General features: G+C 42.9%; 1 protein-coding gene across 1 annotated transcript in view; it reads right to left on the bottom strand.

The window, feature by feature from the left end:
- Positions 1 to 3,706: 3,706 nt before the first annotated feature.
- LOC139213776 (receptor-type tyrosine-protein phosphatase S-like) overlaps positions 3,707 to 11,532 on the bottom strand; it is a 46,848-nt gene continuing 39,022 nt past the window's right edge. Inside the window, exons 19-30 of the mRNA XM_070844409.1 lie at positions 10,676 to 10,773; positions 10,289 to 10,412; positions 9,674 to 9,849; positions 9,391 to 9,510; positions 8,367 to 8,521; positions 7,898 to 8,183; positions 7,355 to 7,533; positions 6,893 to 7,019; positions 6,661 to 6,786; positions 5,779 to 5,933; positions 5,486 to 5,621; positions 3,707 to 4,384 (exon numbers count right to left, since the gene is read on the bottom strand). Coding sequence (XP_070700510.1) covers positions 4,316 to 4,384; positions 5,486 to 5,621; positions 5,779 to 5,933; positions 6,661 to 6,786; positions 6,893 to 7,019; positions 7,355 to 7,533; positions 7,898 to 8,183; positions 8,367 to 8,521; positions 9,391 to 9,510; positions 9,674 to 9,849; positions 10,289 to 10,412; positions 10,676 to 10,773 — 1,751 coding nt within the window. The 3' untranslated portion in view covers positions 3,707 to 4,315. The remainder of the gene's footprint in view (positions 4,385 to 5,485; positions 5,622 to 5,778; positions 5,934 to 6,660; positions 6,787 to 6,892; positions 7,020 to 7,354; positions 7,534 to 7,897; positions 8,184 to 8,366; positions 8,522 to 9,390; positions 9,511 to 9,673; positions 9,850 to 10,288; positions 10,413 to 10,675; positions 10,774 to 11,532) is intronic.

The raw sequence follows: 11,532 nt of genomic DNA, 5'->3' as shown, positions 1-11,532 counted from the left end.
CATTAACCTGTGTGACTCTGTCTCTGTGTGTGGTATGAATCCTCACCATGTGACGCTGAGGGAAAACAAACCAGCTACCTGCATTAAATGGCTTCCTCATACAGATCAGTGAGATTGACTACACATAATGAATAGTCACCTAAGTGCAGCTGAAGGGATAAAGTCACCAGGCCTGTTCAAACACATCTCTAGAAGGAAACACTGCAGATCTCACTATGTTTCTTCCTTTTCTTTTTCCCTCCGTTTATTACGAGATTTTGAGGAAGTTGTAGGTTAAAAGAATAACCAATCCCATTCCCATCAGCGATAAGGAACACATGGCAGGCTACTCTTCTTATCAGCTGACAGATCATAGCCAAAAGCTATGACGACAATGTCGCCGTATGTGAACTTAACACTGGCAGAGGGCTCGTCTGTATCTTAAAGACTCAAACACGTGCAGAGCTGTGCTGAGATCAGATGCATCCAGTGTTAAGTTTCATTATTAATGAATAACAGCTGATTACATCTCCTCATGAATGGGTGTGTGCCCCGCTGTGCTGAAAACACACACTATCAAAGATGCAAAGAGAACATTCCTCTTCATCTCCCAGTCATAAGCATAACGTTAGTTCTCTTAAAGAATGTTGCTGATTCATGGAAACGGCTGAGAAATGGAAAATAAAAGATGTTTGGAAACATCTTTCATCATGTATAGCCCGTCCTTTCCGTGTTCCTGTACTGTTTGTGTGCAGACAGAGTATTCAAACACTCTTACAACTGAAACACAAAACTAATGAGTGATCTTGGGGGGGGGGGGTCTGCTAGTCTAGCTCTGTTCACAACTAACAGAACCTGCCTACAAACTAAAACTCTCTAATCAACACTTTATAACTTGTCAAAAAGACAAGTTGTGGTTTTACGGGGGGACAAGCCAAGCTAGCTTTTTCCTCCTCCTGCTAAGCTAAGCTAAGCTAAGCTAAGCTAAGCTAAGCTAAATGCCTTCCTCACAGATTTTCCATGTTCAAGATCACAAAGCGTTCTTTAGTCTCTTAGATGTTTCCTGTTTGCACAGTTAGTTGCAAACAGTGTTTTAATGGTGTGTTCATGTCACATCACAGTTGTCCAACTTGTGAATAATGTTCATGTTAACATCCAAGTCGTCATTACCGGGAAGTCTAATATATCCAACTCTACACTTAATAATACAGAGGTAGCTGAAAGCAAACCAAATGTGTTTGCCTGACATTAGCCAAATGCTCTTGCTCAATGTAATTAAACCCAAATTTGATACATATGGTGCTATATTGTGTTGATTGAGTTTTAATCCTCACACAACCAGCAGTATGGGATATGGGGATCTTTTCCAACTCCATTATCCCTCCCATAATGACACGGACAGGGTGTAATCCTGCAGAACTGAATGCAAATTAATCTTGAGGCCGAAAACCATCTGAAAATCTGAGGATTCTTTGTGCATTGGACCAAATTTCCAAATATTGTTTGGACTCGGTTTTGTGTGTATTGGCAGGAGAGTGTCTCGGTTTAGAGTTTGGTACCATCTAGTGGACGAGGAGTGAATGACAAAAAAAGAAGAAAAGGCAAAAAAAACCCCACTGGAATCATGCAGCTCATTGTGCTGTATATCCAATCATCCTGCTTTTAATACAAAGTCGAGATACAATATCTACATCCATGGTTTGAAAGGAAAGAACAGGTACATAAGTGAGGGGGATGGCGTCATCAGAGCTGGCCCTCAACACATTTCATAATATGTTTCATGTGTGTGCCTTTTATATTTCTCTTGACACGATAATCATTAGAAATCGAAGGAATAACATATTTCATATATGTCACACACTGTCAAGACTTCTGGACCACACATACATTTCATATCAGAATAATTTCAGATTTAAACAATAACTTTTAAGTGTGTGTGTGTGTTTGTGTGTGTAACTGGGCGATTCTTTCACCCGTTCTCTGTCAAAAATACACTTGCTACTATGTGCTTTCCAGCAAACTAAATACCAACAGCTTGTCTGAGGTTTTCACCAGCAACAAGTCTGCTCTATATCTCTAATTTCTCCGATGCCCTTAAACCTATCACTGAGGGGTGGATCATACCTGCGTTGCTATGATCTCACCGCTGCTGTTGCTATGGAGGTCGAGTGGGGGACGGCATCAAAAGGGCATCACTGTAAACTTAAACTAGGTCTGCCTCTAATGTACATCTCTAGCTAACTAGTCGGACATCAGTAATCAGTATCAAATAGCACCCTACACAGAGGGCATACTTCATAATAATAAAGCAAATAAAAAAGCACCAAAACTGACCATTAAAAATAAAAAAACAAACAATGACAATATCATACTTTAACATTGGCTCGCCAAAGAAACAAGTAAACAACATCTTGTTGATTATAGTTGCTAGATATCCCAAATAAATAAATCAAAAACATACTTAAAAAGTAACAAAATAGAATAATAAATATCTTAAAAAATCATATGAAATAAATATGACAAAGTGAGCAATAACAATAAGGCTTTTTTTGCAACAATTAGAACTACATCACATCCAATCCCACGTTATATCTTGTGCTCAGACGTATGTAACTGTACTGTATAGGACTCCAATGATAGACTGTATGTACAAAATCTGTAAAATCGGCCGAGATGTCTGATACACTGGAACATCGCTGTGCTCTTCAATCACCACGTGGGACCAATTATGATTATACGTCAAATCAAGAAAGGATATATATCGATATCAAGGACTTGTGCAGTTGTACTGGAGAGGACAGAGGTGGGAAAACATCATTTGGTTAAGTTTGGATGTTCTGTACAGTGTGATTCAGGAACAGGGGGAATTTTAATGGAGTTTATATGGAGGTGGGACAGTTGGGTGGGGGGGGACTGTTGAAAGTGAGCGATTCACCACTTGTGCTGAATGTTTTTTTTGGGGGGGGATTTCTCTCATTATCTTTCATTTCCAGTAGCCTTAAATAGTAAAATATCGGAGTGATTTAACTGCAAAGTGGTGCAATTCAAGTAGGTAAGCTTCAGAGGAGGAAGATGGTTAGGAGACAACTTTCATCCTCAGTTTAAGATACTGTATGACAATAAAAGTTAAGCACACAATTCATGAACATTAAGCAGCATGTTGAAACACAAGAAATATGTCAGCATAAGGCAAAGACATACAGTAAAAACGCACTAAAATCATGTCTGCAGACATGGGCTGAGAACTGTTTTAAATTCAAGAAAGAAAGGCATCGAAGCTCAATTCTTTCATTAGCATCTCTTTCAATAAGCCACTGCTGAGCTGACACAATGGGGCTGACATCAAGAGGAGCTGAGCTAGAGGATGAACAAGGACTACAGCAAATAGCAAGCAAGCTTTGTTGAATGAAGAATGCACTGGACTACAAATCTCAGCCCAGTTGAGGATCTGATGGGGCTCTAATCACTGTTCTGAGACCAGCTGTTACTCGGCGAGGACATGACTTGGGAGCGTGAACTGATCCTTGGCCAGCGTGTGTAGAGCGGTCTCTAGTCTGACTTTATGTTACGCTGGACAGATAAAAGAGGGAGCCATCTCTCCATGTAGGCCACAGTTCACGTTCACGCTGCGTGGTTTCTCTTGGCACTGTGCGTCAGGTAAACAAGCATCCACATGCTTCTCCAACAGTCCTCAGGGTGGTGAGTCCGCACTGTAAGCTTCTGCTGAGGCATGACCTAGTCACCTGCTTTAAACTATAACCAGAACTACCTGTGGCAGCAGTAGACACCTTTGAAATAGACTCACGGACACATAGAAATGTTCACCTTTGCACTTTGTAACCCCTTAGTACACCAAACCAATAGATACAAAGTTGAGGATAAAAAGCCCATTTAGGGTGCAGCAAATATCCAGGCTCTTTGTGTTTTTGTTTTTTTTTTCTTTTTGTTTTTTTTTTTATACACATATAGTATCATAATTCCTGTTCAGAAGCCGTTTGTATTTCACTGGTTCATATTGGAGATAGCTGACCACAACACACATGTATTATACGTCCTTCACACTGGAACACTGAGGTAAGTATATGGATTACACATGGACAGTCTCCACACCCACCAGCTCCCCCTGATGAGTGTGGCTGCTGTTAGACACAGATTTATTGTTGCTGTTTTTGTTGTCACTTTTTGTCCTTGTTGGTGTGGAATTCATCTTTGAGTCTTACTCCCGGAAAAAGGATCGATGTTCACGTTATTTCAGGCCGTCTTTCTCTTTGTTTCACTTGTTGGTTTGTTTGTAAACCTCGAAGCAGAGAGATGGATGGATGGTTTGTCTCTTCACTTACGTTGCATAGTGGTCAAAGCTACCCAAATACTCGAGAGCAGCCTGGTAGCAGAACTGGTACTCATCCTGGGTGAGAACAGAGGATACAGACAGGGTGAGAAAAATATCATTGTTATAAAAAGGCATGGACTCATGGGTCCAGTCTGGTTTTAACTACAATCATTGCATTAATATTTCAACAGAGACTTTACTAAAATCCTGACTTCACTATACGATGGGAATGCTGCATGTCACGTCTATCCTCATCTCTCAGTTTGGTGATTTCTTTTCAGGTAAACTTGAGGATTAAATGTTCCTTTATGGGGTAAACATTTTCTCTAGCTTGTCAGCGAGTTAGCTGAAAACAGACCTGTTGTTATTAACTCATTAAAAGCTACACAGTCTTCACAGGACAGCGACGAAAGGGAAAAATCACACTTACAAAAATGTCCTATTCACTGATTAAAAATCAACACTTGTGAAAATGTGGGAAGATTAAATGAGCACATATAGTATCTTGAAATATAAATTCACGCAGTAGGAAAAAGAAATGCCTGATAGAGATGATACAGATACAAATTTATAAAAGTATGACAAAGAGTCATAGCAGTCTACTGCTTCAGTTAAAGCTACATGTTTTGGTTTGATAGGGGATAACAGTGCCTGTTTTTTGTCTCTTAGTGTATGTCAGGGATAATGTAGTTTATTGAAGCCAGTAGGTGCAGATATTTTATATCTAAAAAAGTCAACAGACTATAAAACATATTGAGGTTATACACATGCCTTCTTTAAGGAAATCAAATAGTTCATAATCAGCCAAATATAATGATGCTGGAGGATTTTTATGGCCGATATAACAACGACAGCTTGGAGCGGGAAAGAGCTGATAGCTGATTAATTGGCCGCCACTCTTATAAACCATTGTGTGTAATATCATGTCATGAATGGATGGTTACATGGCTGGATGATTTGGGAGAGTGAATACCAAATCGGTAAGTAAAAGAAAAGTTGAATGGTTTCCTCTCCCCCCCGTCTGCCTGCCTCGTGTAGTAGACACACAGCGTAGGCAGCCCTGCGTTATACATTGCTTAAAGCAGTGCCACTAGTGTGCTGTATCAGTGCTTTCCCCGCTCGTGTCTCTGCCCTGATTAATGAATCAGTGAGTCCCACATGCTGTTCAGTGTTCACCTCAGTCTGCACCATGGCTGGTCTCTGTGTGCGCAGCATTTTGACAGTCTGGAAGATGTCCACCGCCCCTTCGTAACGCATCCTCTCCAGGACAATACTCAGAGTGATGAAGACACCTGTCCGCCCCACGCCAGCACTACGATCATAGAGGAAAACATGTTACAGATAATGTGCCAGAGCTCGACGTGCTACATCCTGACCAATGTACTGCTGTAATAATGCGATTAAAAAGTACTTTTAGTTAACGGTGAATAACTTTACCATGAGCTGCTAAGACGTTCCCCCCTGTTTACCTGCAGTGAACGCTGATTGGTCCATCCTGGCCAAACTGCTCCTTGGTTTTGTGCACTTGGCCAATGAAATCAATGAAGCCCTCCCCAGATTTGGGCACGCCTTGCTCCGGCCAATCAGTGAACTGGAACTGACGCACTGTCCGTGACTGGCCATCCTGAGGGAGTGAGGAAATGTAAACAACAGTGTCATGAGATGTTCATCCTTGAAAAGTGTAGTTGTTGTTTATGTGAGGTGATTAGTTTAAAAAACTCTCTTTAAAAAACAATGTAAAGAGCTTTTTCTTGCTGTATTGACTGTGCAGTGAGACTCTGTCTGGCAGAATCCTTCTTTCCCTCTAATGATTACTGTTATCTGACCCTGGATCAGTGGCTGTGGTTAACTTCAAGCTGTAACGTCAGTATGTCTGCTGTTGTCAGACACTCAGTACGCAATTACATCTTTTCTCTTCTGCTCAGCCTCTCCGACTCCCCTTTAATGGAGATCAATAGAGCATCTGTCAATGTGGCGTCAGCGCAGGACAAGCTTAGCTGGAGTTACCTATAACTGGCACATATGTGCATGAGGGGACACACAATCTCTCACACACACACACACACACGTGCTGTCAAGGCAATCTTGAACCAGCATAGTTGAAAGAGTAATTCAGGGCTGCTTGTCGATAATGCTAACGTGTTGACTTACAGACATTCACATACTAAACACACACTAAACACACACTAACCAACACACACTACAGGTCGATAGGACATGCTTTGCACCGCTGCCTACTAACAGCATTGATGGATTAGGAATAGAGCAGAAAAGTAAAGAAGTGTGATATTACATTGTTGTTTCAATACAACATACAACACGAGAGCAACACGCAGCCACCACGTACGCACCCTGGCATCCGTAACCTTGAACTCCCGGAGGATGTACTGAGGCATGTTGTACTCAGCCATGGGGTCCACCACGAAGTACTGGTACCTGGCTGAGCGCTCAGCGGGCCAGTACTGGTGACACTTCTCCTGGGAGAGCAGAACAGAATGAAAGTATTGATGACTTTGTACAAGGCTGAAATTTGCTGTTATTTGTTGCACTTTGTGTGCACATGTACACTTAATTTGTCCCTACCCGTCCCATTTCTCTCAGTTTAGTGAGCATGACAACAATAGTGGAGTTGTGTTCCCACAGCATCCTCCAGAAATCCTCCGTAGTCTCAGCCAGTGGACCCTGGGTGGCAATGTAGCCTCTCTGCTGCCTACACACACACACAAACACACACACACACATTATGAGGCCACCACGTCCCTTCATTCTTCCTGTTTCTTCCTCTGTCAAGCATCAGACTAAAAAAGGGGGTCAGGCTTCAGGCAAGAAGTGGAACAGTCAAAACACGTGTGTACGACCACTCTGAATGCCTGAATCATCAGAAGTGACAAACAGTGGGAACATACATACAGTAACAACAGATCTGACAGGACGTGACAGGTGAGAGCACAGTGGTGAAAACCTATCCAATCCATTCACTCATCAGGCCATCATAAGAGGACGAGGGGCTCAGGTCATATTAGTGTTCCCAAGATGAAAACATACCGGTATCCATCGATGTAACTGGCATTGATGTAGTCTGAACCCTCCAGGCCTCTGATTGGCTGCAGGCAGACACGGGTGGTTTCGTAGGGCATGATGTTGACCAGTCGGTTCTTGAATTTGTTGCAAGGCAGGTTGGCTGTGACGAACCGGGACGTGTGGGCTTTGGTATTAGCCAGCCGCTGGATGCAGAGAGAGAATGTGAATGTGTGATAATGACGTCTAGTAAACCAAAGCTGATTTTGCACGCATAAGTGCAGGATTATTCAGGATTAAAAGCCAGGTTAGCTAATGAACAAGGCTACTGTATTCTGTACTGAGGGGTTGTGAGATGACAGGAAAATATTACACATGTTTTAGACTTTTCTTCAATTTTAGTATTTTCTTGTCATAAATATTAGATATTGTTCAGGTGAAATAACTTTAGAAAATCAATCTCACAAACCACAAATAGACACATTTCTATGCCTCTTTTCCAATCACTGAATGTGATTTTGTTCACCAGGCAGGATATTTTCCAGCTGTTTACTTTAAACGCTCGCTCACCTTGAACTCCAGCTCCATGCCGGTGACGTGCTCCCCACTCTCCACCTTGGACAGCTTCTGCATGTAAGAGTACAAACTCCTGGCGGCCACCTCGGTGTTCCCGCAGGCCACGGCCTCCAGCAGGGCCTCGTGGATGAAGCTGTATTGATCCTCTGTCTGCACCATGTAGTTCCTCTGTGAGCGCATCAGGGTCACGTGACCGTAGATGTCCACAGTGCGTTCATGACGAATGCGCTCCAGCATGGCGTCGATGACGATGAAGCAGCCGGTACGTCCAACACCAGCACTAATAGAGGGAGAGGTATCATAGGAAGGATTTTAAAGTTTGGCATTTCATTTAAAGGAGCAGTACAACATTATGGGCTTTTTTAGTTTGTTTCCCAGAGTTTGATGAGAAGGCCGATCCTGTCACTGATACTGATATTGTCAAACTATCCCTTTAAGATACAGCTGTGTGCGTTTGCTGTACCTGCAGTGAGCGATGATAGGTCCGGCATCAGGGGGGTTGCAGGCTTTGACCCTGCGGAGGAAGTTGAGGAAGGGGGTGGGATACTCTGGCACACCGTGATCTGGCCAGGCTGTAAACTGGAACTGACGCACTTCTCTCCGTTCGCTGCTGCCACTCTGATATTACGAGACAAAAGATACTTGTTTGTACATGTACACGTGTAACCTTTATCCCTTTTGAGTAATTGAATGTTTTAACATAAGGGTTTTGAATAGTTAAAGGGAAGTGACACATTCTTTTTAGTGCAGTTTTCTTAGATGATCCATTAATCATGACTCCATCCTTATTACCACCAGTTATACAAGCCACTAGAATAACTTTCTTCATACAGATTTTAAAGTGACTCACGCAAAAAAAAATCCAATACATAATGTATACATAAAAGGAATAATTTTAGATTATACACCAAAAGCAAACACCCCAAACATTCCTACACTGTACACAAAAGACAATACAAGCATTGCTGAATATTTCATGTGCATTATTGTCTACTGTATGACATATCTCCTAACTTGATGTTTCGCAACACATCAACAAAATTTTAGAGACATGGTGCTACACTTGAAAGCTACAGTTGCCCTAGTTTCTGTGTTTGTAAGTAGGCCACAGGGATACGCTAGTCTGACGGCCCTAGATTAGCCCTGTGCTACAAGAAAGTGCTCTGCTTCCAACAGTGATCAAATCTCAGTGCCTGACACAGGGAGGCTGGCCTGGTTTGAACACTACATGAAGCCCAGACTAATCTATTCTCCTCTCCGCGCATCCACATGCACTACTCATTCAGTGACAGTTCATGGAATGCGTGATTACTCCGCTTGCTCCTGGTTCCTACCTGGAAACTTGAGAAATCAAAGCAGTTTTCAGCAGATGTGACAGGAATTAATAGAGGTGAGGGCAGAGTGGGGAGTAAAGGGGTGGATACAAAAGGAGAGGGAGGCTTGACGAGAGAGAGAGAAAAAAAAAAAAGAAGAGTGAAATCATTTACCTTATGCAGGGAAAGAGTGCGAACACAGAAGGTGGCCAACTCCATTGTGTCCAGCAGGGTGACCTGGATCATCCCGTACGTCTCTGTGCCGCGACTTGGCCAATACTGGTCACACTTTATCTACACGGACAGAGGAAAAGCAGCATTACTCTTCAGTTTCATCAAATCTGTTAACCAAGCAGCCTCTAGAACTTTACATTGAAGGCAAACCCAGACATAATATTATGTAAGGGTACTCTAAAAAAGATTGTGTGTGTCAGCGGGTGAGGGGAGAGCTTCCTACCCGGGACTTCTCCTCCAGGCGTGTCATCATGACGACAGAGGCAGCCCGCTGCTCCCACACCATCCTCCAGAAGTCCCCGAACGTCTCCGCCAGTGGTCCCTGGGTAGCGATGTAGGCATTCTGCTTCCTGTAGCCATCAATGTAGTTGGCGTTGATGTAGTCGCTCCCCTGGATACCTGCAAATGAGACACTTGTGAGGCTTTTACTAAACTGCAATCTGCATAAGCGACATAATAAATTAACCTTCATGTATGACATCAAACAGTCTAATGAACTGCTTGTTTCTGGCAGCCGCGGCTTCCAACAGACGGCCGCTGGATGACTAGCGGACGACAACAAACAAACAAGACTCTGTCGGTGTAAATTCATGAGCTCCAGATCAAATCCATTCAACCCCCTTCTTGTTCTGGAGGAGTGCTGGCTGCACTTGAATGCACCCGCGCTGTTTGTCAGTCTCGTGCCACTGCACACAGCCAGTCTTGAGCACTGTTTGCAATTTCAGATTTCATCCATCATGCAGCACTCCCTCTCCCCTCTCCTTGCGCTCTCCCACCCTGAACACAAATACACCCCCATTAGGATCTCTAAACATCTTCTTTTCCAGCCAATCCCCACCTTCTATTGGAGCCAGGATGACTCTGGTGTGGTCATATGCTATGACGTTAGCGTAGCGGTTTTTGGGCTTGTTGACCTCCAGGTTCGAATGCTCCCACGTGAACTGCTGACTGGGGTCGATGGACTGGGAAGAAGCAGCAAACACACACACACACACATTATCAGTGTGTGATGGCATATTTAGTAGTGCATTTGAAGATAATGGAAAGAGAGTGCTCTATAATATAGACAAGTTACAGCAATAAATTGCAGTGCTGAATAAAACATGAACATCTAGTTATGTTAAATAAGATTTGCTTTATGAAGCGAAGGATTAACGAGCTTAACATCTCTAAACAATGAGGGTGTCATCTATTTTTTCAAATTGAATAATAATGGATTTCTCACCTCGTACTCCTGGGAGAGTCTCAGGTTGTCGTTGGCTTTCAGCAGCTCTATGTGCTCGGCCAGCTCACTGATGGGAATGGGAGGATGGCTCATCATTCCTGCGCGATAACAAGGGTCAGAGAGTAGCAGGAGGGTCAGAGGTGAGGCAGACTTCAGCTGAATAACCTAAATTACTGCATGGCAACATCACTCATATGCAAAGATGTGGAGATAATTATACAATCAGAAAACATCACATATCATTAAGGAACACACTGAGGCAGAAAATCAATTTTGATCCATGTGTGAGGACAATGTGAGGCGAGTCTTGTTTGTTTGTAAATTGTTTTTCTTTGATAAATTGCTTTCACTGTGATCAGAGGAGCAACGACTCAGAGAAAACAAACACAGACAGAACACTAATTAGGAGAGTTGCACGCACACACACACACACACACACACACACACACACACAGGAAGCAACCTATTCCTCACAGTCACTTCTTTTCACAGCTGGAGAAGCCAAAGCGATCTACTGTCCATTCAAAAGGCAAATAGCTTCAACAATCAATCAAAATAACACCAATACATACGAAATAAACAACAAAGCAACAATGCATTGTCAGCGTTTGTTGAATTGAACAGCATATCGATGCACTATGGAGGGCATCTAAATGAGGCTCATATCTACGGTTATTTTTTGCTCCAGCCTGCCACTGCAGCGCCCACAGGTAATCACGACGAAACGCTCCTGTCACGACCAAAACGACCTCAGATAGCATCAGCCGGTTTTGTTGGAAACAAATTTTCATCTTTGCCGAGCATCTCAAAAGCACAAATCTCAGGGGAGGAGAAGTGGGTGAGGTGGGAGCTTCAAG

This window comes from Pempheris klunzingeri, chromosome 15 (genome assembly GCF_042242105.1).
Source record: "Pempheris klunzingeri isolate RE-2024b chromosome 15, fPemKlu1.hap1, whole genome shotgun sequence".
Lineage (NCBI taxonomy): Eukaryota > Metazoa > Chordata > Actinopteri > Acropomatiformes > Pempheridae > Pempheris > Pempheris klunzingeri.
The sequence above is the reverse complement of the archived record's forward strand: the minus strand, read 5'-3'. Positions and strand labels throughout refer to the sequence as shown.